At 37.1% G+C, this 27,020-nt stretch overlaps 1 protein-coding gene and 1 pseudogene across 3 annotated transcripts in view; both read left to right on the top strand.

Moving 5' to 3' along the window:
- BRWD1 (bromodomain and WD repeat domain containing 1) overlaps positions 1-27,020 on the top strand; it is a 113,105-nt gene that overhangs the window by 32,049 nt on the left and 54,036 nt on the right. For 2 of the 3 annotated variants that reach the window (XM_073887029.1, XM_025863528.2), the window contains exons 9-19: positions 5,553-5,653; positions 6,884-6,954; positions 8,562-8,662; positions 9,425-9,465; positions 10,251-10,349; positions 12,501-12,651; positions 12,904-13,038; positions 17,169-17,297; positions 17,722-17,947; positions 23,928-24,113; positions 26,237-26,420. In XM_073887029.1, coding sequence (XP_073743130.1) covers positions 5,553-5,653; positions 6,884-6,954; positions 8,562-8,662; positions 9,425-9,465; positions 10,251-10,349; positions 12,501-12,651; positions 12,904-13,038; positions 17,169-17,297; positions 17,722-17,947; positions 23,928-24,113; positions 26,237-26,420 — 1,424 coding nt within the window. The remainder of the gene's footprint in view (positions 1-5,552; positions 5,654-6,883; positions 6,955-8,561; positions 8,663-9,424; positions 9,466-10,250; positions 10,350-12,500; positions 12,652-12,903; positions 13,039-17,168; positions 17,298-17,721; positions 17,948-23,927; positions 24,114-26,236; positions 26,421-27,020) is intronic. The other variant, XM_073887030.1, reaches the window with a different exon arrangement.
- Positions 878-1,685, top strand: LOC112816799 (actin-related protein 2/3 complex subunit 3 pseudogene; annotated as a pseudogene).

Below are 27,020 nucleotides of genomic sequence, written 5' to 3'. Positions count from 1 at the left end.
TGGGAGAATAATCCTCAAATTAAGCAGTATACTTTTAAATAATCCACATATTAAAGGAGAAATCACAATAAAAATTTGAGAATACTTGAACTGATTAATGAAAATATTAGGTATTATGTATCGTGGGATGTAGAGTTTGGTAGGCAGCCACAAAGATGATGTTTGATAATTCTTGCCTCCTGGACTCATGCCCCTTGACCTGTCTTACTCTCTTGACTCATTCATCTTGAGGGAAACCAGCTGCCATGTTGATAGGACACTCAAACAGCCCTATGGACTGTTTCGTAACATTCATGGCAATTAACTGAAGTTTCTTGCCATAAGCATGTTGAGTCAGGCCTTTGGGAAGCGGGTCCGCCATCCCCCATGTAAGCCCAGGCTGCTATCTGCTGTAATCTCATGAGACCCTGAGCGAGAACTACCTAAGCTCCTGAATTCTTGACCCTTAGCGATTTGGGTTATGAATGTATGTTGTTTTTGGTAGCTACATTTTGGGGTAATTTATTACATGGCATAAGATTATTAATACACGGCGGAAGCTGTGCCCAAAGGGAAATTTATAGCCCTCAATGCATGTATTTAAAAAAGCTGAAATTCAGGGGTCAAGTGTATTTCTCAGAAAGAACAGGAAACAATAGAGGACAAGGACATTAGGAAGATAAGTACAGAAATTAAGAATAGAAAAGTAAGCATAACAGTAGAGAGGATCAGCAAAGCCAAAAAGTTCTTTGAAAGACTAAAAATGTTGCTATAAGAATGCTCAAGAAGAAAATGTCAAAAGTTACCATTGTCAGCTTTGAAGAGGAGCATCTCTGTAGACCCTTTAGACATTAAAAAGAGGGTATTTTATTTATTTAAAAATTTTTTTGAGAACCTCCTCGTCTGGCTTGAAACATCGGCGCCGCCAAGATGCCGGCTTACCACTCTTCTCTCATGGACCCTGACACCAAACTCATTGGAAACACGGCACTGTTGCCTATCAGAAGTCAGTTCAAAGGACCTGCCCCTAGAGAGACAAAAGATACAGATATTGTGGATGAAGCCATCTATTACTTTAAGGCCAATGTCTTCTTCAAAAACTATGAGATTAAGAATGAAGCTGATAGAACCTTGATATATATAACTCTGTACATTTCTGAGTGTCTAAAGAAACTCCAAAAGTGCAATTCCAAAAGCCAAGGTGAAAAAGAAATGTATACACTGGGAATCACTAATTTTCCCATTCCTGGAGAGCCTGGTTTTCCACTTAATGCAATTTATGCCAAACCTGCAAACAAACAGGAAGATGAGGTGATGAGGGCCTACTTACAGCAGCTGAGACAAGAGACTGGACTGAGACTTTGTGAGAAAGTTTTTGACCCTCAGAATGATAAACCTAGCAAGTGGTGGACTTGCTTTGTGAAGAGACAGTTCATGAACAAGAGTCTTTCAGGACCTGGACAGTGAAAGGAGCCTGAGCAGACACTTTGCACAGCCGTGGGCAGCATTTTACAGCAAGGTGTACACAGTTATTTGCCTTTATTTGATAAAGTTTTATACAGAAGAGAGAGGAGAGCATGTCTTCACTTGAAGAGCTCTTTTATCAAGAATTTGGGGCGGGGAGGGAAGAATGGGTGATTTGAAATTTTCTGCAGTATTAAGCTGGTGCTTAATAAAAATAAGTAAGAATAAAGAAATTTCTAACATTCCATGTCAAAAAAAAAAATTTTTTTTTTGATGTAATCTCAACACCCCCCCCCCCCAGTGTGGGGCTCAAACTCCTGACCCTGAGATCAAGAGTTGCTCTTCTGACTGAGCCAGCCAGGTACCCCTAAAAAGATGGCTATATAGGAAATTTGAAAATTAAGATGCAACAGGTAAATATTCAGAAAAACACTTATGAAGACTGCCACAAAAAGGAAAAAAATCTGGATAGATCTATAACTATAAAGCTGTGTAGTTAAATTTCTTACCCACCTATGTAGTATTTCTGTTAAAGTTTAACCTGAATCTCATGAGGAAGCAGTCAGACAAATTCAAATTAAGAAACAGTCTGTGAAATAAATCTATATCTTTCAAAAGTTTAGTTTAAAGAAAGGCAAGAAAATAATGTGTCATATAAGGAAACTAAGAAAATGGTACAAGTATAAATGTGATGTGTGAGCCTTGATTTGGTCTTGGCTTTAGGAGTGAAGAAAGCCTATAAAGCACATTTGAGAAATTAGGATAAATTTCAATATGAACCATATATTACATAATAGTATTATATTGATATTACATTTCTTGAGTGTTGGCAAGCTTGTTATAGTTATGGAGTAGAAAGTCACTGTTCTTAGGAGACTCATGCTGAGGGTCTTAGGGCTGAAGTGTTGTGATTCAGGTCCACATAGTTCACTTCTGTCCATGTATGGCAAGAGACAAGTATGGTGCCATATTATATGTATGATATACTTTAAAAAGCCGTGAGAATCCATTGAAAATGCTTTGACAGGTTACAGTTTATCTTCTAAAATAATAGCTCTGGGACCAGATAGTGCCAATGGCTGCACAGCATGTGAATGTATTAAATGCTACTGAACTGTACCTTTTATTTTTATTTTTTTAGACAGGAGGAGGGACTGAGAAGGGGGAGGGGAAGAGGGAAAGGGAAGAGAGAGAATCTTAAGCAGACTCCATGTTCAGTGTGGGAGCCCGATGTGGAGCTGGATCTCATGACCTGAACCAAAATCTAGTCAGATGCTTAACTGAGCCACCCAGGTGCTCCGTGAGTTGTACATTTTAAAATAGCTAAAATGGTGAGTTTTATGTTGTACAAATTTTCCCCCTCCACAGCTTTGTTTAGAATGCACATGTAATAAACATAACAAGAAAGATTTGCATTTAGCAGTTGATAGAGTAGCTAACTACCTTTGAGTAGTGCATTCTTTAATAGCAAAACAGAGGATCAGCATACATTAAAAACTTATTTTACCACCAAACAACTTGTAAAAGTAGAAGTTATTATGCACCCAGGCATATGTTATATACCGAATAGTTACTGAAAATGTGTAGATTTCAAAACTGTTGTGACTTTGGAAGTAGCCATATGAGATCGTAGTACAGAATCACGAAGCCACCAGTGACTCTGAGAAATCATACTTGTTACTGTTTCCTTTATGCAGGACTTATCTAACCTATCTTGGAAAAGTGAGACTCATTTTTAGTATACAGAAATAAATATTATGGTCACTGATGAGTAGCTTTGAGGATGATTAATGACGCATGGCTGGCTGTCAGTGATCTGCATTTGAGGAATGTTGCTACTTAGAAACAGTGAAGGAAAGGCTTGAAAGGTTAACAATGCCTGTTGGGCACTGAAAAAAAATCTAAAAAGAAAACTCCAAGCTCAGAGGACTCACTTGTGAATTTTATTAAAACTTATTAGAACTCCTGAGATCTTAGTAACCCGGATGAATATAGGACCTATGTCCTAAAACCAAAACTTTGCTATAAACCACCATAACTAATTAGATGTAACGGAGTACGAACATAATTCACAGTAGCAACAAAAGCCTTCAAACACATACCAGGAAATGGGGAAAGTCTGTATGAAGAAAAGTCTTAAAAATAATGACAGAACCTTGGGGTCGGCGATCGGGGGGTGGAGGAAGGAATAATCTATATTAGTGAAAATGTCTAGTATACTCCTGAATGAAGATTCGGTGATGTAAAGATAGCATCTCTCTCCAAGTCTTGGTATAAAGTTAGTGTGTTTATATTTGAAATACCAGTTGCTTTGTTTTAATGGTCTTTAGCATGCCGTCAAGTTCATTTAGAAGAAAATAAGCACAAAGAGCGCTTCTCCCCCCCACCAACCTTCCCAAAAAACCCCTAGGCAAAACAAACCTCACATCTTCTGCTGTGCTAGATATTTAAAAATACTTTAGAGGTGTTACAGAGAAAACAGTATGGTGTTGAGCTAGGGACAAAATAGCAACACCACTTGTGTATCTAACAATTAGATTTACTTAGAACATAGGTGACTTAAAGGAGTTAACTCTTCCGCAGAAATTCGGGTTTAGAATTCTTAAAGTACTCTATGCAGATTTACAAATTTTACTGTGATGTTTTAATTTTAATTAATAATATTTGATTATTAATTACCTTCAGTTATTAATTTTAACGGGATATTCTCCAAAACTCAGTTTTAGTCCATATTCTGGGACACATCTGTTTAGATGTAAGTAATCACTTTCAACGTTGAAAAACCCTTCATTTCCTGTACTTGAAGAGAAAGAAATTGGGAGAAGCTTCTTTTAAGAAGTATTAGGTTCACATCCTACCTCCCTTACAAAGTGTATATAATCTTGAGAAAAATCATGAAACAGATAATAATAAACTATGTCTCTCTGGGATGTTGTAGTGATAAATAATGATGTAAATAACGTAAAGACATTTCTTCCCAGCTCTTCCTTTTCTATTAATGGCAGCCCTCGTCTTTGTTTGCTAACCTCCTTTGTGTTGAATGACTCATGAGTCAGCAAGTTGTGGTGTTCTTCATGGCTTTTTCCTCCCCATTCTGGGGAAAGGAAGGGAGTACTTCCTTCCGGTTAAGGTTCTTAGATTAACTGGATTGATTCTTAGTTGTTTTTCTTATCTGTTTCCTTTCAGTGACTATTGTATACTGCTGTCTGACACATTTTTGGGTTTTACTTGAGAACTGCAGTTACTTCTTGCTCTTACTGGGTCCAGATTCTCTACCCATTTAACCCATTCCTCCACCACTTGCAATAATAAGCACTTCAGTCATATAGATATTTCTGTTGCTGTCACATACCATATTCCCTCTCACTTTGGTACTTTTGTTCATATTCTTTTGCCTAGTGTGTTTTCTTGTTTTCTTTGTATTTTCCTCTCTGTTAAGCCTTGTTGGGTGTCTCTGGTCCAAATTGGTCTTACATTGTCTAGCTTGTTTGTGTCACACAGTTGAACTTTGTTAAACCTAAGTGTTAGCTCATTTCTGAAGTTACGGTATAATTCTTGTGTTTTCTTAGAATACTTTTATAGCTTCTTTTTAAATACTTGAATTTTTGATCTACTTGGAATTGATCCTGATGTACAGTCCAAAGAATAGTTTCCAGATTGCTGCACAGTTGGTAAATCATTTATGCAGTGATTCATTGTTTCCGCAACCAATTTTGGCACCTTTATCTTAGCTCTTATATTAAGGTCCATTTTGGACTTTATAGTATATTTTTCCATTGGTCATTCTGTCACTGTACCTACCATGCCCCATAATTTTCATTATTGAGACTTTGTATTATGCTTTCATATTGATAAGACCAGGACTTCACTCTCTCTTTGTAAAAGTTTTTCTTGTTTATTAGTTTTGAAAGTAATCTTTTACTGAGATCACATTACATTTATAAATAAGAGATAACCTAGGTTGTGATTTTTCACTATACTGTCGTGTGTATTTTGTAATTCTTATGTTTTACTTAAGTGTGTCAGTTGAAGTTAACTTTGAAAAACCATTAAACTATGACTTCGGTAGAAGCTCAGGAAACTGAATTGTCTTTGTTGTTGCATTTTAGTTTAGTCCAATGGCCAAAGGCTCCCAAAGATACATGGTCTCTACTGGTGCTGATGGAACAGTTTGTTTCTGGCAGTGGGATTTAGAATCCCTGAAATTCAGGTAAGTGGCTGTAATTATGTGATAAGTTTTCTTTCTTTAGTGTTTAATTTAGCCTAATGAGATGAAGTCTGATTATAAAGGGAAGTTCTATATTGTGGTTGCCTTTTTACTTTTTATTATATACAGCGTTAGTGCCCTATTGACTGTTTACAGTGTGTTGTTTATTTATAAAGATTTACTTTAGAGAGCGCACAGGGGAGTGGCAAAGGGAGAGGGAAAGAGAGAATCTCAAGCCAACTCCACACTGTGTGTGGAGCCCGGTGTGGGGCTTGGCCTCACAACCCTGTGATCATGACCTGAGCTAAAATCAAGAGTTGATGCCTAACCATCTAAGCCACCCAGGCGCCCTTACAGTGTACTATTTAGATGGATATGTAAAAGAAACACAGCTGTTCTATCTTAGTGGGCACATTTTATGGGGGGGAAAAAAGTGAGATCGTATGTATGTGAAATGTTTTGAAAAATATTAGAGATGTACTGTCCAGGATGGTAGCCACCAGCGGTGTGTGACTTCAGATGTGGGTAGTGCATTCGAGGGACTGAATTATTAGTTTCATCTTAAAAACTGATACTTGATTCAAGTATCACAGAACCTTTAAGCATATTTCAAATAACCTATGTGAATTTAGTTTTTCAACTGTGAGTTTTAGGAAACCGAATACAGATAAAGTATCTTTGATGAAATCTGCTCAAATTGAGATGTAGTATGTATTTTGTATATTCTGGAAGATTTCAAAGATGTAGTGTGAAAAGAAGGATCTAAGGTTCTCAGTATTTTATTCATATTAATATTCTGGATATATTAGGTTAAATGAAATAAAACTGATTTTATCTTTTTACGTTTAATGTGGCTACTGTAAAAATTTAAAGTTACACGTGTGGCTCGCAGAGTTTCTGCTGAAACTATGAACAGCATTGCTGTTCCCTGGTGGCTGTATACCCTGCCCTACAACCTGGATGGCGGGTTCACTTGCACTTGAAGTTTTAGTCCCTCAGTTACGAGATGGAGTTGGTAGGTCCGCTCTTGCTGTGGGGTAGGGTTCTTGTGAACACAGGGATTGGACAGAGCCTTCCAGAATCTGTCCAGCTGTAATAGCATATGCAGAGATACTTGTGAGGTACTTTATAAATAAGGTTATAATATTTAAATATGCTAGATTAAAACCAGCATTATAAAGCCTGTTAATGTGTTGAACTAATGAGTTTTAAAAATTGCATCTTCTTTTAAAGTCCACGTCCCCTGAAGTTCACGGAAAAGCCTAGACCAGGTGTTCAGATGCTTTGTTCTTCTTTTAGTGTTGGTAAGATAAATTTAGTAATTTTTCTTCTTAGTTTTATTTATCATTTATTGGATGATCGTGTTATTGCTAAGAGCATTTATCAGATGGATGGTAAATGACTTCTGCCCATTTCGTTAGGCTTAATCCAAGATGTTTATTTCATTAGCTTTTTTTCTTGTCTTTTACTCCCCCATTCTACCATTCTCTGATTTCTAATGGTAATCAAGAGCCAGACAGCTGGCAAAAGGAGGCTTAAGGTATCCACGTGAGCCCCCTGTGTGAGATCTACCAAAACTGTGGTTTTCTTGGATGGGCTAAACTGCAGATTTTTATAGTTTAAATTTGTTTTCCACTCATTTTGGTGAAATTATCGCACATTTTCTTTTCTTGTACAGTGAGCTTGTGTGGTAACCTTTCTTGTTAGGAGAAGTCAAAGATTTTCCCCCATAAAAGTCTGAAAACTTGAATGAGTGAACTTTGTATTCTGAAGCTAGGGTTAGGTATGTGAAGTTGTTCAGAAAGCAGAGCCCCTTTTGTCAAGCGTCTTTAGAGTAGCAGCACATATGGTCATTGCCACAATTAATAAAGCAGTGGGAGATAGTGAGCATTTCCAGATTGAATTACTTTTTGAATTAAAGTCCCATCTGAAAAAAAAAAAAAAGTCCCATCTGATGTATGTGTGTTTTGTTTTTTTTGTTTGTTTGTTTTTGTTTTTCAGCACCATCCAGCAATTCTCCAGCACCAGCTAGGTGTCCTACAGTTCCGTTCTAAGACTATCTCCCTAAAGAACAGTTTGGGATCCCACAGGTTAAGGGCTCAGTCCTGCAAGACCCCACCTCTCCCCTTTAGACCAGGTTGTCAGCTATGCTTCTGACTGACTGGCTAAAGACCAGAGGGTCCCTCGAGCCCCTCCTTGGGTTTGATTATTTTGTTAGAACAGCTTATAGAACTCAAACATTTTACTAGATTTCCAGCTTATTATAAAAGGATATAATTGAGTAATAGCCATGTGGAAGAGATGCAGAGGATGAAGTGTATGGACACTCTCGAGACACCCCACTATTCCCAGATCTCCACATGTTCACCAGCCTGGAAGCTTTCTGAACCCTGTCCTTTAGGTTTTTTTATGGAAGTTCTGTTACATAGGAACAGTCGATTAAGTCATTGGTGATTGATTCACCTCCCTTGCTCTCCCCCTCCCCAGAGGTCAGGGGAGTGGGACTGAAAGTTCCAACCCTCTAATCACATGGTTGGTACTTCTGGCAGTCAGCACCCCCATTCTTAGGTGCTCTCCAAGAATCACTTTATTAATATATAAACTCTGGTGTGGGTGAAATTGATTTGTTATGAATACCAAGATACTTTTATCAGTGTTGTTGCTTAGGAAATCCCAAGGGTTTTAGGAGCTCTGTGCCAGAAATAGGGATGAAAACCAAATACATATATTTTTTATTATAAATTAAAACACTCTATTATATTAATTTTAAAAGGTCTTTATATAGTGAGTTAGAAAATGGATCTATTGAGATAAATTTAATTTTGGGATAAAAGATCTTAATTTGATATAGAAATTTAATGCAGATATTTGTTATAAACTGAATTTTTAAACCTTAACATTTTTATTTCAGGTGGTATGTTTTTAGCCACAGGTAGTACTGATCATGTAATCAGAATGTATTTTTTGGGTTTTGAAGCACCTGAAAAAATCGCAGAACTTGAAAGCCACACAGTAAGTATTCATGTTATAAAATTGTATGAATTAATCACTAATAATATTCCTGTTGGTCCATAGTCAAATATTGCTAACAAAATTGTTATTGATTCTAATTTTAAATGTAGGAAGGGTTGCATATATAAAGGTGAAGGATATTATTGACAATTAAGTATGTGACTGTGCTAATATTTTGTGGTGGTTATTTCAGCTTTAAGTCGAAAATCTTGATTATGACAGTTGATCTGGGTGGGTTTAGTTTCAAGGGACCTATTCATTTTAATCACACTCATGAAATCAGAATGGTATTTTATTAATGTATAGTAAGATAGATGACTCTCAGGATTCTGGAATACCGCTCAGTGGTCAGGTCATCTTTTTTCCTAAAGGAAGTTTTATGAAGTTATTTGATAAACAGTTCCAAATCACTTTAAAAGAAAAATTTTTTTGTACATAAATATCAAAGTGATGCCTTGTTTTCAGCTGCTTTATGTTTTGGTCACTTTCCAAAACATGTGTATTCTTATACAGATGTAATTCATTGTAAATACAGTTTTAAATTTATTAGGAAAGATTTTTTTTATTGTCTTGTTAGAGTCATAGTTAGGTTGTTTGCACGTAAATGTAGGATACATGTTTGAACAATGGGGCTAAGCAGCACAAGTACACATTCTTATTTTAAACCAAATGTGCTTCTAGTTCTAAGACGGAGTGGAGTTTTTTTGTTTTGTTTACAAACAAGAGCGATCACTTTTGTGTTTGTTTTCTGCCCCCCCCCAGGATAAAGTTGATAGTATCCAGTTTTGTAACAATGGTGATCGGTAAGTGTGTTTGTGTTTGTGAGTGTGTTTTTACGGAAATATACTATGTTTCATATCAGTACAGCTGATCACTTTGTATATTGCAGGCACTTAGTAGAAAGTGTATTAATTGAATGAAAAGTGTCCACAGTGGGGGAAACACATTAAACATAGGTTTTTAGAATTGTAGCTTCTACCAGGTCCTATGACCAAAAGGAGCTCCCTATTAAGTGTAAAGATAATGAAATTCCTTACGTTTGAGTAGTTAAAAAAAATCTCTCTAGTCAACCACCGTTGATGTGTCATGTGACAGAATTGTCACTTAAATTATATACTCTGTTGTGGTCCCCAGTTTCTTTCAGGTGCCTTTCCTAAATTGCAGTTTTTAATATTTTCCTAGTTAAAAGATTGATTTATTTTTACACAGTGGCCAGTATGAATTTGAGTTTAGAATGAAGATGCTTACAATGGAGTTTTTGCTCTTACTGATTTTCCCACACATCTTTAATTCTTCCTATTTTTGCCCTCTCCAGGTACTACGTGTACATTGCCTTCTCAAAACTCAATCTGACAAGCTATTTATTGAGTTTGAAATGTGCTTTAACTCCATAGGGCCAGGCAAATTCTAGCAAACCCGATTTTTTTCCCCATCAGATTTGCTCTAAATCCCTGTCTTTTGAATTAACACCTATACACTTAGGCCAGTTAACAGTCAGGATAGCTACATTAAAAATGTTTTTGCTTGGGACTTTGTATTTCTTGGTGGCATGTATGTGAGTATAAGATGTTTTTCTGAATTTTTTAAGGTTCTTAAGTGGTAGCAGAGATGGAACGGCACGGATTTGGAGATTTGAGCAGTTGGAGTGGAGAAGCATTTTATTGGATATGGCAACCCGAGTCTCAGGGTGAGTGGAGACGGTTTGTTGGAATCAGGTGGCTTCATAATCACTTGGTCCTTCTCCCTAGTGGTTGGAGCCCCCAGGTCCTGTGGCGAAGAGCAGTGACCTAAATGAATGGCTACTTCCTGTATATCTGATACATAAATAAATCTCCTATATCCCAAAGAATTTGTACATTTATGTTTCTAGTACACTTGCCTGGGCTAGGGTAGTGCCATATCAGAATTCTTACCGCTTTTCCTGAAATGTTTCACATTTAGTCCTTTGGAAATCCTCATGTCTGCTTTATTTTTAATAATTGTAGGGGAAATTAAATCCTCTGCTATGGCTCCGACAGTTTTATTTGGCTTCAAAATACATTTGATATTCACATTTTTGTGAAATGATCTGTGGTAGGGAATGGAGAAAATGTTTACTGGAAATCTGATAGTCCTTTCTCATAAACAAATCACATCTCTGCCATTACTTAAAAATGTTTTATCTGGATATTCAGAAGCATCTTTGTGTGAGTAAATACGGTCAGTCCTTGATTGGTTGAAATACTGAAGGTTATTTCATCATTAAGAAACAAATTGAAATTACATTTACCTGTGAACAATGATTTTAAGCAAAATAGGAACATCAATGTAAAAACTTTAATACAAAAATCTTTACTGAGGGGCGCCTGGGTGGCTCAGTCGTTAAGCGTCTGCCTTTGGCTCGGGTCATGATCCCAGGGTTCTGGGATCGAGCCCCACATCGGGCTCTCTGCTTGGCGGGAAGCCTGCTTCTCCCTCTCCTTGTGTTCACTCCCCCTGCTTGTGTTCACTCTTTCTCTGTGTCTCTCTCTGTCAAATAAATAAATAAAATCTTTAAAAATTTTTTTTTTTTTTTTTTTTTTTTTTTTTTTTTTTACTGAGACTGGAAACTGCTCTTGTTTTCTTGCTGCCGTGGAGGGTGCTCTGCCAGTAATTCCTTCCAATGGTGGGAATATTCTTTTTTCATTTAAAGTTTTAGCCTTTACTCCATTTTGCCTCTTCTGTTAAACTTTTCCCTGACCAATCTGGTTAGAATTATTCTCTTGTTTGTGTTCCATTGTGCTTATATAGATAGGTGTTACATGGCACTTCTTCCATATTCTTACAGCTGTTTTCTTTCATTGAAATATATGTTTATTATATGTTTATAATTTCTTAGGGTGTATTCTCTGATTTCAAAAAGCAGCTGGGCTTTACCTTTTCTCTGTGTATATACTGACTACTATGTTTTACAGAGAAACTTTGCATTTCAGGCTGCAAAATATTGTAGACCTTGTATCCAAGGCCATTCTTGTCAAGAGAACCATAGTAACCATCTATAGGGAAGTGTAAAGAGATGAGTACAGTTTTATTTGTAGTTCAAAAGATGAATATCTGTGTGTCAGGCACCTTTCTAGACACTGGGGGCTGTGCAGATGCATTGCCTTCTTTCTCTCTTCCTAAAATTTCTTGTATCTTCTCTGGAGAAAGAAACAACAAAATTACTGCTGTTAGGGCTTGGGGTCAGGGGAAGGGAGTAATAGAAAAGGGGTAGAGAGAGAAAGCTTTGCTTTTATGAGCAGTGGTGATGTCCTAACATATGCCTTTATTCATACTGAACTGTTTTCTTTGTCACCACGAGCAGGGGGAGGGGCGAAGGGAGAGGAAGAGAGAATCTTAAGCAGACTTCATGCCCAGTGTCTGACTTGGGGCTCAATCCCAGGACCCTGAGATCATGACCTGAGCTGAAATGAACAGTCCGATGCTTAACCAACTAAGCCATCCAGGTGCCCTTGAACTGTTTGTTTCCTTTTTTTAAAGATTTTGTTTTATTTGTCAGAGAGAGTGCACTTGAGCAGGCAGAGGGAGAAGTAGGCTCCCCACCGAGCAAGGAGCCTGATGCGGGGCTCCATCCCAGGACCCTGGGATCGACCTGAGCTAAAGGCAGACGCTTAACCGACTGAGCCACCCAGGCGTCCCCCCTGAACTAGAATCATCCCCTCCCCATCTCAGTTTTGCTGTACTCTGTTTATAGATCATCTGTTATGGGTCAGATGTATATTAGATATATAATGTATGGACATGAACTGCATTACTTCAATTAATTTTGTATTGATTGTACTTTTCAAATGAATTTACACATTGTGTATGTTTTTCTTAGGGACTTATCTTTGGAAGAGGAAAGGTTTATGAAACCCAAAGTCACAATGATCGCTTGGAATCAGAATGATAGCATTGTTGTCACAGCTGTGAATGATCATGTCCTTAAAGTGTGGAATTCTTACACAGGGCAACTGCTTCATAACTTACTGGTAGGTTGTTTTTATATAACAAATCAAGAATTTTTTTGAACTATAATTTGATTTTTGAAGCTATAATATTAACATATTAAATATGTTTCACCCACTGATTATCAAATGAGTAGAAATTTGTAGATACACTAATGTTCAAGCCACTGTTAATACATTTTTAAAAGCCTTTATACACTATGACAATATGGGTTTTTCATTTTAAACTTAATAACTTGCAAACCTTCATTAACTCTATGACTTTGTTGAATAAAGGGACATGCTGATGAAGTATTTGTTTTGGAGACACATCCCTTTGATTCCAGAATTATGTTATCTGCAGGACATGATGGCAGCATATTTATATGGGATATTACAAAAGGCACCAAGATGAAACATTATTTTAATATGGTAAGTGAAGTGTATCTTCATGTATGCTTGCATTGGTTTCAAGTATTTGGATTAGAAGTTTAGCCAGACACCAATCTGCATGTTTTGGCAGTTTATATTTCTAGAAATCAGGTTGCTTAAAGCCTAATAAATATCTGACAGCCATACATATATACACTCATGAAATTCTCTGTGTAACTGAGTCATCCAAGGGAAGGAGTTTCAAAAGTTACTTATTTAGCCCTCTGTGTATATGCAAATGTGTTCGAATTTGTTTAAATTCGCAAAATTATGGTAATTATACACATTTTCACTAAATTTATTGAAATATTTGGTAATAAAACAATATTCAGTAAAGTCATCTAGGGAATTAAAAACATCATTGAGTTTTTCCAGCCTATTTTTTTTTTGCACATGTAATATCCTAAAACCAAATTAGGATCCTGTTGCAAATTTTTAGAATTTCTCATGTATAACCACAGGCTAGTTACCAAAATCAGCAAATTTAACATTGATAAAGTAGCATTATGTAGTTCTGCTCTATATTCAAATTTTGTCAGTTGTCCTAGTAATGTCTTCTTAGTTATATTTGGTACTTGGAGCAGTATTTAATTCAGGATCATTCATTATGTTAAGTGGCTGTATATTTTAGGTTTCTGTAATCCTCAACAATTCTTTTTTTCTATTTCTCATCTTTTAGCTTTTGATGAGTGCAGACAAATAATGTTACAGAATATTTGTGTTTTGTCTGCTGTTTTTTCATGATTTGATTCTGTTACACCTTTTTTTGGTGGTGATTTTTATTTTTTTAGATTTTTTTTTTTTTATTTATTTTGAGAGAGAGCGAGCACACATGAGAGGGGGCAGGGTCAGAGGGAGAAGCAGACTCCCTGCTGAGCAGGGAGCCCGATGTGGGGGCTCAATCCCAGGACTCCAGGATCATGACCTGAGCCGAAGGCAGTCGCTTAACCAACTGAGCCACCCAGGCGCCCCTATTTTTATTTTTTATAACCTTATTTGTTTTTAGAGAGAGCAAGAACTCTCAAGTGTGTGAGTAGTGTGGGGAGGGGCAGAGGGAGAGAGAGAATCCCAGGCAGGTTGCATGCCCAGTGCAGAGCTGGACGCAGGGCTGGATCTCAGGACCCTGAGATCATGATCTGAGCCGAAATCAAGAGTTTGACATTTAACTGACTGAGCCACCCAGAGTGCCCTGGTGGTGGTAATTTTAAATTTTGGAGACGTGGCATTTGCCAGGTTTCCCCACAATGAAATAGTTGTTTTTCCTCTTTGTAACTCTTTTTTTTTCCCCCTCTTTGTAACTATTAGGCTAATTTTTTCAGGAGGTATTTTGAGACTCTGTAAATATCCTGTTCCTCATTACACTTTCACTCACAAACAGTAGCATCCACTGAAGGTTTTTAGTGGCATCATTCTTTTCCATAGTTACTACTTGGCATTCTCGCACAGTTTTTGTAATCTTTGTTTCATTTGATGTAAAGAATGTTTTCCCAAATCTTACATATATTTTTAAGAATTTGCAGTTATATTTTTGACTGTAAATTCAGCCTTTCTCTAAGTTAACTATATATGTAATCTTCTGAGTTGTTGAGTATTTAAGTGGTTTCTGAATCAGGCACGGCAGCACCACTTCAGATATCCAGGTACATGACTGTTTATGTAGATCTGTGATTATTTCCTTAGGGTCAATTCTAAGGGGGTTATTGTATAAAAGAGTTTCTGTGTTGTCAGGACTATCGTTTGATCTACATATGAGATGTTTTGTAAAATTACTGTACGGTTTATATCGAGTTCCAGTTCATAGTGTAATTCATTTTGGAGGCAGTCTAGTCGCAGGGTATAGATGAATGGTTCTTAGACCTTTTGAATGAAGGCCATCTGAGTCCATGTGTTCGGTTTTTTTTTTAACCTTAAAATTTTTATTTCAGTATGCTTATTTTGGACAATTCTTGACAAACAGGTTAAAGTGCAGTATTTTATTTATTACCATAAAATGCACTGAAATAACTCAAATAACATGGCCAAATTGCACATGTGTAATTAGGCATCTCTGGAAGATGCATCTCTGGGTTCAAATTATTGGAAAAATAAGTCTTTTTTAGCAATTTTTTTGTGGTCTTAAAATTTATAGGTATCTCCATTTTCTTCATTATCCTTTAAAACTCTTTTAAGAACATTACATCCTGAATTTATCAAAACAGAAAACTACATTAATTAAGGCTTTAAGCAGAAAATAAGCTAAACAACTTCTGAGCCAAAGAAGTCTCAAGTGGGCAACAATGATCTCACTTCCAGTGAGACGTACAAACTTCGCTATGTATACTGGGTTCTTCTTTTATTTTTTTAAAAATTTATTTGTTTTACACAGCATGTGTGTGCATGCAAGCGGGGTCGGGGCAGGGAGACAGAGGGAGAGGGAGAAATCTCAAGCAGACTCTCTGCTGAGTGTGGAGCCTGATGCGGGGCTCAATCTCACGACCCTGAGATTGTGACCTGAGCCAAAATCAAGAGTTGGATGCTCAGCTGACTGAGCCACCCAGGCGCTCCTAGACTGAGTTCTTAACCTTTACTGCTCAGCTGAGAGGCTCCCAATTTTCCGTTAGATTACATAGGGTTATAAATTACTAACATTACAGTATTTCATTAAATACATCATAATTTTCAATGTGACATCGAATTGTTCTCCAAGCACAGTTGCAGATTGCATTTTGTCGGGAATCATTGTGGAGGACTCTTCAAACTGCAGGTAGAAACCTAAGTGGCTTGCTATATGAGTGCCTACTCAGGAAAATCTCCTTCTCTCCAGGTACCTTAGCAGCACTTTTGGTGCACTCAGGTCCACGTGTATGACAGGAGGGGAGCTGCCACCATCTTTGACTTGCCAGCCAAGGGCCTGGCCCCCGCCTCTGCTTTACTTGGACTGGAGGTTCTAGGCCTGGGGTGCAAAGTGGTTCCAGGGCATGGGTCAGGCTGTAGTGGAGATGGCTCTTCAAAGGACTGTGTGGGTGAATCTGTGTTCCTATGTTTCAACAAGAAATTGGAAGAAAGATATTTATACGGATAATTCCTTTTTATGTTATTAGAGAATACAAATTTATATACATATTATGTGTACACATAATAGGGCAGTGCCTTAAATATCCCAGTAACTTAATTTTTAAGTTTGTTAATCAGCACCCACTTGTTTGTGGTATATAGTAGTGAAGTGTTGCTTTCCAAGCAGATATTTCGGCATGGTGTGAGTTTGTTTTGGCAGTTAGTGAGTGGAGGATTCATTTTCCAGCACTGATCAAACTTGCCCTAAAGTTTAGTTATTAGAAAGTTACAGGGTCAGACAACAAATACGCATAGCTTTAAGCTGTTAATGAAACAACTCATTGATAAATTGGTAGTGCTAAACTAATATAATTTCAGTTGAAGAGCAAGAATAAAGTTGAAAAGCACTCTAAGGCAACATTCATGATATAATTGGAGCATCCTTATTGAAATTTGCGGTAGTTTGCAATAAGGTAGATGCAGGCATTTCTGTGCGCACCTATGTGACTTGGCAGCATTCCACTTTTGCGTGGTGGTCAGTCATCTTCGTGGAAAGCTTAAATTCTAGAAAAGTACTGATTTTAGTTCGTGAATACCAGACTTTGTTGATCTTTAATCATTTATCTTGTGAGTTGTTAGTCAATAGCCTTTTGCTATACATTAAAACAAAAGTTTATGAAATTGTTTGTCATTCACTTCTAAGAAGTAAAGGAAGCCTTTACTTTGGATTGACTTATGATCTTTCATTCTATGATTCTGAGAACTCATTCTTAGAATACCTTTCAAGATTTTTTTCTAGGCTAGTGGTATCTGAAATGAATTTTATTTTCTGAAAATATGTGCTTAATGCAGAATTTGTTTTTAAATATTTTCTTTCAGAAGTGATATATTTGGGGGTGCCTGCGTGCCTCAGTTGGTTAAGCGTCTGACTCTTGATCTCAGCTCAGGTCTAGATCTCAGGGTCATGAGATCAAGCCCCTCACTGAACTCATTGAAAAAAAAAGTGATATTTATAGCAGGCAATTGACATGAAAACAGTTGATAAAGCAAAAGCACTCGTGTAGAATTGGCTATAACTTTTTCCCTCTGTTTCCTAGATTGAAGGGCAAGGACATGGAGCGGTCTTTGACTGTAAGTTTTCACAGGATGGACAGCATTTTGCCTGTACAGATTCTCATGGACACCTTCTGATATTTGGTTTTGGATGCAGCAAGCCATATGAAAAGGTCTTTTTTTTTTTTTGGTAGCATTTTAACCACTTTTAAAAAATTTTAATTCCAGTGTAGTTAACATACAGTAGCTTCAGGTGTACAATATAGAGATTCAATAATTCTGTATATTACCCAGTGCTCATCAAAATAAGTGTACTCTTAATCCCATTCATCTGTTTCACCCATCTCCCTGCCCACCTCCCCTCTGGTAACCATCTGTTCTCTGTTTTAAGAGTCTGTTTTTTGGTTTGTCTTGAAAAGGTCATTCTTAATAGTTTTTTACAGTAGTAAAGTAAGTAGTTGTAAAGGGTGTTTTGGAAATAGGTGTATTGATTTGGTTTCCTTGTTTTTTTTTTTCAAATTATAAATAACTTTAATATTTGTATTCTTTAACATGTATAAACCTCAAAATGTCAATCTGTAAACTTCTTTTTTTCAGATTCCTGATCAGATGTTCTTCCATACTGACTATCGACCACTGATTAGGGATTCTAATAATTATGTCTTAGATGAGCAAACTCAGCAAGCTCCTCACCTTATGCCTCCACCATTCTTGGTAGATGTAGATGGAAATCCTCATCCAACTAAGTATCAGAGATTAGTACCAGGTCGAGAAAATTCTGCAGATGAACACTTGGTTCCACAGCTAGGCTATGTGGCAACAAGTAAGTGCAGTCTTTTTTTTTTTTTTTCTTTCACTTTTTATATGAAAAATGTAAAAAATAATAAGCAGAACTCACATACTTTTAGATTTACCAGTTAATAGTTTGTAATACTTGTTTTATCATTCTATTTCTAGATACATGTAATTGTTTTTAACCTTTGAGAGAGAAGTTCTCAACCACATGTTCATTTATCCCTAAATACTTCAGTATGTGTTTTCTAAGAACAAAGGTATTCTTTTATGTAGCCATAAACAATTATCAAAAGTAGGACATTTAACACTGATGTAATACTGTTATTAAGTCTATGGTCTAATAAAATTTTGTCTGTTATTCTGATGTCTGTTAAAACTTTTATTGTTCTACTCTGATGTGGATCTCAGTTTGGGACTGCACATTAAATTTAGCTGTTCTTGGTGAAGTTCAGGTTGTGCTTTTTTTTTTTTAAGTTTTATTTATTTTTAAGTAATCTCTACACCTAGTGTGGGGCTCAAGCTCATGACCCTAAGATGAAGAATCACATGCTCTTCCGACTGAGCCAGCGAGGCACCCCCTGGTTGTACATTTTTTGATAGAATACAGTATAAATGATGATGGAGTGTTCCTGGAGCATCATGTCAGAGTGCTTATGATTGTGCTTTGTCCAAATACTAGTGACGTTTTCTTTGAAAACTTGGTTAAGGTGGTGCCTGCCAAGTTTTCCACTACAAAGTTATTTTTCTCTTAGTAAGAAATTTGTGGGGAGATATGATGTAAATAACCTGTTCCTTACCAAACTTTACCTATAAGTTTTAGTATCCATTGATGATTTTTGCCTGAATCAGTTGTTCTAAAGGTTGCAAGATGGTTGTTTTCTAACTTTATGGTCATTGCGTCTGCATTTTATTAGTCTGCCTTTTATATGTTTATGTAGTTCCTTAAGTTTTAATATGGACTTAAGGGTTGTTATATAGTGGGTTATAATCCATAATGGTCATTATTTTGTTGCTTATATTATTTTTAGATTTGAGTGTGAGAGTCTCTTCAGGCTGCGTGTTCCCTTTCCTGAGTCCCTTGAACACTTCCTTAACTTTCTGGCGCAAGATGTTTGAGGTCCCGTCTTGTACTTTGCCCGGCCTAGTCAAGGGCAGAATTTTTGTTTTGTTCTGTTTTTTTGTATTTGTTACCAGCAGTGTAGTGTTTCTCCATACAGATGTTATTAAGCAAAGAAAAAAATGCTTCTTTTTTGTTTGGATGAGGTTTGTTTTACTAAAAGTTTAATCACCAATTATCACTGTATGTTTACTGTTTCAAGTGTTTATTTTTTATTACTTTAATTGAAGTATAGTACATACAACAAAATTCACCAATTTTAAGTGTACAAGTCAAATGAGTTTGGCAAATGTTAAACAATCAGGTAACTGCTACCACAAGCAAGGTATAGAATGTTTCCAGTGCCCTCAAAAGTTCTGTTGGGCTTCTTAAATTAATTAATTTTTATTTAAATTCAGTTCATTAACATATAATGTATTATTAGTTTCAGAGATAGAGGTCAGTGATTCATCAGTCTTACATATAACACTCAGTGCTCTTTACATCACGTGCCCTCCTTAATGTCCATCACCCAGGTACCTCCCCCCTCCCCCCCCCCCCCCAACCCCCCCTTTTTTTTCCTTTTTTTTTGAGTCCCTTATGGTTTGTCTCCCTCTCTGATTTCATCTTGTTTTATTTTTCCCTCTCTTCCCCTATGACCCTCTGTTTTGTTTCTTAAATTCCATATGTGAGTGAGATCATATGATAATTGTCTTTCTCTGACTTATTTAGCTTAGCATAATACCCTCTAGCTCCATCCATGTCCTTGCAAATGGCAAGATTTCGTATTTTTTGTTGTTGTTGGCTGCATAATACTCCCATTTTGTGTGTGTGTGTGTGTGTGTGTGTGTGTGTGTGTGTGTGTGTGTACACCACATCATCTTTATCCATTCATCTGTTGATGGACATCTGGGCTCTTTCCATAGTTTGGCTATTGTGGACATTGCTGCTATAAACATTGGGGTGCAGGGTCTTTTGGGCCTTTTTGGAATCTTCTCCTGGTCTATGCATACTTCCCAATTCTAAAACTCAGAACAGTTAAAATGTGTTTAAGGCAATGAAGAATACCATGACTCTTTATCCTTTAACAGTATTGATTTCCATTTTGTCACTTTTATTTTGTCTTTTTGAGGAATTTTGTATAAATGGGATTGTACAATACTAAATCTTCTGTGTCTGGCTTCTTAGCATGGTGCTTTTGAGATTCATTTTTGTTGTTGCACAGATCAGTTGTTTGTTCCTGTTTGTTGATAGTGTACCATGGTATGTGTATACCCTCATTTATTCATTAACAATTGGGGGACAGTTGGCTTTTTTCCATTTTGGGGTTATTATAAGGCATGCTGAAATATCAAATTACCATGTGGGCTTATCTTATGTCCTTTGGTTCTATAGTTTTGCTTTATGAATTTTAAAGTTCTGTTATTAGGTGCAGACACATTTCAGATTGTCCTCTGGGTGAATTCTTTTATCATCATGAATTGTTCCTTTTTTCCTTGGTAGTATTTCTTCTTTTGAAGACTTTTTCTTTGTTTCTTGTTAATATGCTAATCCGGCCAATTTTGATGAGTATTGTCATGGTGTATCTTTTCAGGTTTTACAACCAGTTTGTGTCTTTATATTAAAAATGGATTTCGTGCAGGCACCAATCCAATCTGACAACCCGTCTATTAATTGGAAAATGTGGACCATTTACATTTAAATAAAATTATTAGAATTGTCAGGGTAAATTCTCTACCATTTTGCTATTTTTTTCTCTTTATCCTTTCTGTTCTTTGTGCCTTTTCTTTTTTTCCTGCCTTGTTTGAAAATGATTACCTTTTAGTATTTCATATTGTCTCCACTAATGTCTTAACTAACAATACCTGTTCATCTTATTTATTTCTAATGTTTATTTCTCATGGTTCTAAAGGTAGGACAGGAATTGTCTGTGTGGTTTGCAGACCTGTGGTTTTATCTTTGACCTTTTTTATGGGGTCTTTAAGGTCACAACTATTTTCATAATAATATGGAAATATTATTTACTTTTTTTTTTTTTAAAGATTTTATTTATTTGACAGAGAGAGACACAGTGAGAGAGGGAACACAAGCAGGGGGAGTGGGAGAGGGAGAAGCAGGCTTCCCGCGGAGCAGGGAGCCCGATGTGGAGCTCGATCCCGGGATCCTGGGATCATGACCTGAGCTGAAGGCAGACGCTTAATGGCTGAGCCACCCAGGCACCCCGTTACTTTTTTTAATAGTGTTGACAGTTGCCCTGATGACACAGAAGCAATGGTGGGTAAAGCTTCTGACACACCACCACTAAGAGTCATTGTATTCTTTATTGCCTTAAACACACATTTTTAACTGTTCTGAGTTTTAGAATTAGAAGTATGCGTAAAACAGTTCTGTATATTCTGAAGTTTTTGTGTTCTGGCTGGTGGGAACATGGACTATTTCCGGGTCTGTGAGAACTCTGGGAATTTTTGGGGTATTGCCTTTTCATGTTCCCTCCCCCCAGTACGGTAGAGTTTTACCCAGTGTGTGCATATATAATTATTTTGTCAAATAATCAGTTCAACCTCAGTGTATATCTCTGAGCTTTCTGTGCAATTCAGTCTTCTCTGATGTTCAGCCCTGCATATTTTAGTCTTCACCTCTGCTCCCAGGCTCTGACCTCTGTCTCCTCAACTTACTGAGACCTCTGGATGCTCTTTGGGTTTCCTCTCTTTGTTCTGCAGCCTGGAAACTGCCTCCAGGCTGTTACCTGGACCAATCAAAGGGCTAGACTCCATTGTTGATTTTCTCTCAGGGATCGCAGTCCCGTGTATCTCTTGTCCAGTGTCTGAAAACTGGGGTTTTATATATATATATATATATATATATATATATATATATATATATATACACACACACATATATGTATATACATATATATGTGTGTGTATGTACATATATATATGTGTGTGTGTTTTTCCCAGGGTTTTAGTAGTTTATGGTGGGAGGGCAGTTCCTGTAGCACTTAGCACTTTCTAAAGATTCCATTTATTTGAGAGAGCACAAGCAGAGGGGAGCGGCAGGCAGAGGGGGCAAGGAGCCCCACACGGGGCTCAATCCCAGGATTCTGGGATCATGACCTGAGCCTAAGGCAGACACTTAACTGACTGAGCCACCCAGGCGCCCCTCTTTCATTTTATTTTTAAGATTTTATTTGGGGGGGGGGAGAGCGAGCGCGCCTGTGCACGAGTGGGGCGGGTGGGAGAGGGAGAAGCAGACTTCCCACTGAGCAGGAAGCCTGATCCCAGAATCCTGAGATCATGACCTGAGCCAGAGGCAGATACTTAACCAACTGAACTACCCAGTATAGAACCCTACTTTAATATTTCAGTATTTGAATAGCATTATGCCAATTAGAAACAGTTACCGTTCTGATATTTGCCGCATCCCATTTAAGTGTTCTGTGCTGTGAATGAAAAGTTCCATATAGACCTTGGGTTTTTGCAGAGAGGGGGAGAGGACTAGAAGTCTCCTTTTCTACTGTTTTCCCTTTGGTTCCAAGCTGTAGTCTTAGGAATCTTTTGTTATTCCCAGTTCTAATTAAAACCTTTTTAACATTTTAGATTAGGGCTCCACTTTTTGCTTTCTTAGCTCATTATTTGAAAATAAAAAAAAAATTTAGTGATTTTAAGATAGTCTCAGCTATGACATTTAGTTCTTGTAAGTTCTTCATTGATTTGCATGGTAAAATGGAGATGTTATCAGTGAGATATAAGGGAATTTAACTCAGATAGTAGGATGCAAATATTTTTTCTCCTGAAATAGTACATGACATTTTTTAGTTTCTGGATCTGTTACTATGGAGGCTAGGTTATATTTTTGCATTCTTTTTTCTAATACCCTATTCATTTCAATCTGTGGGGCTTTTTACAAGTTGCTGGGTGCTTGGTCTGTGTTATATGTTATGTTCGAAGAAGATGCATTTTATGTGGGACAATATGTAAGGAATTGTTTGCATGAAAAAGTTAGTGTTTAGATAATTTTCCAGACCCCACAACCATCTAACACTTTTTATCCATTAATATTAACTAAACCTGTGATTTCAAAAATAAAGAAGCAAAGGCACTTTTAAAAAATCTGATTTTTGTACTTGAAGAGAAGCATACCTAAGAGATAGAGTAACTTAAGCTTAGTGGGAGAGGCATGTGTAGCTATCTCCCTCAGCGGCACCTGCTCTCAGAACACTTGGGCTGGGAGAGCTTTAGTTTGTTGAAGCGTATTACTCTTTCTTTTTTAGTTTTTAAGAGAGTAGAGGAGAAATGCCACTGCTTTTCTCTACATCAGAAATCCTACATTGTTGCTCTGGTCTTGTCAGAGACCTTGGGAAATAAGAGTTTAATGAAATCTATCTTATGTGAGGCAAGGGGAGTGTTAGTGTGAAACAGCAAAATAAAGCTTCCACTGAAACTTCCACAGGTTTCCATGTGCTCACCTCAGGGGTTTCAGAGGCTCTCTTGAGGTTTTTGTGGTGTTTGGTATAAAGGAAGGGTTTCATTTGTTTTGAATCTCTTCTCTGATCCAGTTAGTTATGAATATATAGGATATTTTTAATTCTTATTTTTTAAAAAAATTTTTTTAACGCTTTTATTTATTTATTAGAGAGAGAATTCATGCGGGTGCATGAGCAGAGGGAGAGGGAGAAGCAGGCTACCTGCTGAGCTGGGAACCTGATGTGGGCCTCGATTCCAGGACCCCGGGATCAGGACCTGAGCCAAAGGCAGATGCTCAACTGACTGAGCCACCCGGGTGCCTCAATTGCTTATTTTTTTTAAAAGAAATCTGATAACTGCTAATATAATTTTAATTGTGGTCTTCTGAAAGTTTGTTTTTCTGTTCATGTTTATTATGATTTTGTGTTATGGTTGTGAATTTACAGGTGATGGAGAGGTGATTGAACAAATTATAAGCCTACAAACCAATGATAGTGGTGAACGAAGCCCAGAATCCAGTGTTCTTGATGGAATGATAAGACAGTTGCAGCAGCAGCAGGATCAGAGAATGGGAGCAGATCAGGATACTATTCCAAGTGGACTTCCAAGTGGAGAAGAAACACCCCGAAGAGGTAAAATATATGAGAAATAATTTTGTCTTCTTATGGCTGAAATTGAAGAGTAAATGAAGTCATTTTCAGGTACATGCAGTGTGAAAAATTTTAAGTGTATTTTATAACTTTAGTAGTCTGAGAGTAACTTCATTAGGTGTGAAGTTGATGTACTAGCAAATGGACATTTGATTTTCAAGTACTTTGAAAGGCTGTGAAAACCTTTTTTGCTCTAAAATGAGAGTATTTACAGAATTGTATTGAGTAAAGAAACAAAGTGTTTTGTGTTTTTTTAAGGGAAACTACAGTTCTAGGTTTCCCTTTAAACATTTTTAATTAAAAAAGAATTAGTTGGGTAGAGCATAAAATGTTTCTTACAGAACCAGAAGGCTTGAAGTGAATTTTCGGGGTGAGATTTTTGATCCTGGAGTATAGTGTTAGTTACTTTTTAGGAGTGAGAGTACTGGAGGGGAGCAGACAGTGGTTATGCAAATGGAAACTTGCTGGGAAAGATACATGCCTGTGGAAGATGAGAGAAACCTCAAGTGCCACAGAGGTCATCCCTGCCATGTCACACCTGCTCAGGGTACTCGGCCACTAATTTCAGTACCTTTCCTTGCCGAATGTTTCCACTTGTCTACAGAAAAGAAAAAGCAAATTCTCCCAATAGACAGGTTAAGTATTTTGGGCAGGAATACTGCAAGTTGATGCTGTGTTCTTCTCTGCCTTGCTTTTTCCCCTTGACACAGTGTATTCTAGGAATTACTTCATATCCACTCACAGCACTTGGTCATCCTTTTTTATAGCTTCATAGTACTCCACTCTGTGGAATAACTGTTCTTTGTAATTAATCTGTTTATGACCATTTGAGTTATTTCTCAGACTTGCTATTTACGAAGTGGTGTAATCAATAACTTGTGCATATGTTTTCTTCACATTGTTGGAGAATAATACTATAACTTGGGCAGTTAAATTTAGAATTTATTGTTGGTTCTCAATTCAAAACATGTTTCTTAAGTATCAATATATTTTAATATAAATATTTGGATTGATAGGGGCCTTTAAGGGGTGCCTGTGTGGCTCAGATGGTTAAGCATCCCAACTCTTGATACCAGCTCAGGTCTTGGATCTCCGGGTTGTGAGTTCAAGCCCCGTGTTGGGCTCCATGTTGGATGTGGAGCCTACTTAAAAGAAAAAACAACAACAAAATAGGGTCATATAATGTTCTCTTCAGTAGATGAAGTCTGGTGCAATGCAAGTTGGTTCACATTTGATTGGTAAACAGAGTGCTGTACGTAGAAGAACGCAGGGGTTGTGTTCAGTCATGTGGATTTTGCCCTGGCCCAGGAGAGCTGGCAGAGTTGGAGTAAAATTTTATAGGCTCCTGCAGGCAAGGATATAGCTCCCAGTTTCTCTGTTGCATTAATAGCAGGAGGCCCTTCCTACAGTATTTTAAGAAAACAAGCACTTTATCTAGGACACCGTTGTTCTCCATCCTTCATCCTGCTGACTTCTGCTCATGGGGGTTGTCCTGCCTCCTCTGCCTATCTGATCAACTCTGCACAGGCTTGGGGCTCACTGTTGTCTGCGATGCCCTGTCCACTCTCTCAGCTCCAATTCAAGGGCTGTCAGCATTTTCCCAATCTGCATTTTGTGAAGTTTTAATATCCACTCTGGCGGCTTGCCTGCCTGAGTGGCTCAGATTATCTCTTAAAGTCAGAGGTAATGTTGGTGTTCGAGCTCTTGTTATGAAGCCACCACAGTTTGAGGAGTGTTTTCTTTTTTCAAAAAGATGTGTTTTTAGTGTACAGTTTTGAAGAAGGCAAAGCCTTTAGGATGGCAAATAAAGCATTGTTTTTCCAAAAAGATGTGTTTTTAGTGTACAGTTTTGAAGAAGGCAAAGCCTTTAGGATGGCAAATAAAGCATTATAGTAGAAAATATCTGTACATTAAAAGATTTGGGAAGTCTAGTAAAAATAGAAGTTGATGTTCTGTATTTTGATAGTTACATTATGATTCTTTTTTACAAAGTTTTTTGGATTTGTATTTTTGGTTTGTATCTTATTAGGACTGTATATGCCTATTATGTGTTAAATGCATATTAGATTGAAATTTGGGAATCAATTTTGACAATTTTCCTGCAGGTTTTAGAAGACTGAGCTTAGACATCCAGTCCCCTCCAAATATTGGTCTGCGTCGTAGCGGACAGGTAGAAGGTGTTCGTCAGATGCATCAGAATGCTCCTCGTAGTCAGATTGCTACAGAACGTGACCTGCAGGCTTGGAAACGAAGAGTGGTTGTACCAGAGGTACCACTAGGCATATTTAGGTTTGTTTTAGGATATCTATTAATATTTCTTTTTACAGAAATATATCTATATGGTTATTTGCATGTTTTTTACTCCATTAGTGGTATAAATAATCATATAAATATATTTTAGTAATGGGTCGGAATCTGTTTTAATTGTGGTAGGAAAATGTCGAAATTGTTCTCTAAGTTTTTACTGTGGTAAATTTTTTCCTAACCATTCCTGTTCCATCTTTACAAATACCCGCTTTTCTCCCTTCAGTGTTATTTTGAAATAAATCCCAGGTGTATCGTTTTGTTCATAAATATGTCTAATTCTAAAAGATAAGGAATTGTCTTTAATATTACCACAGTGCCATTATCAGTACCTTAAAAAAATAATTGCTCCGTAGAACTAAATGTCCGGTCAGTGTTTAAATTTCCAATTGTTTTCAGTTTTTTGCAAGACTGTTTCTTCGGTGGTGTAATTTTGTCAAAAGGCATGTAATATATATTCTCTTTCCGTGACGCCGGCAGGCATTGGTGCTCACTGGCTAGGTTCATTAACTCATTAGGGGCCATAAAACAGCGATCGCTCAACTCTGTGACGTTTTCATTTGTTACAGTGGGTACTTCTAAAAA

This window comes from Callorhinus ursinus, unplaced genomic scaffold, assembly GCF_003265705.2.
Source record: "Callorhinus ursinus isolate GAN/ISIS: 27379988/994484 unplaced genomic scaffold, GSC_fseal_2.0 scaffold75, whole genome shotgun sequence".
In the NCBI taxonomy this organism is placed as follows: Eukaryota; Metazoa; Chordata; class Mammalia; order Carnivora; family Otariidae; genus Callorhinus; species Callorhinus ursinus.
The sequence above is the reverse complement of the archived record's forward strand: the minus strand, read 5'-3'. Positions and strand labels throughout refer to the sequence as shown.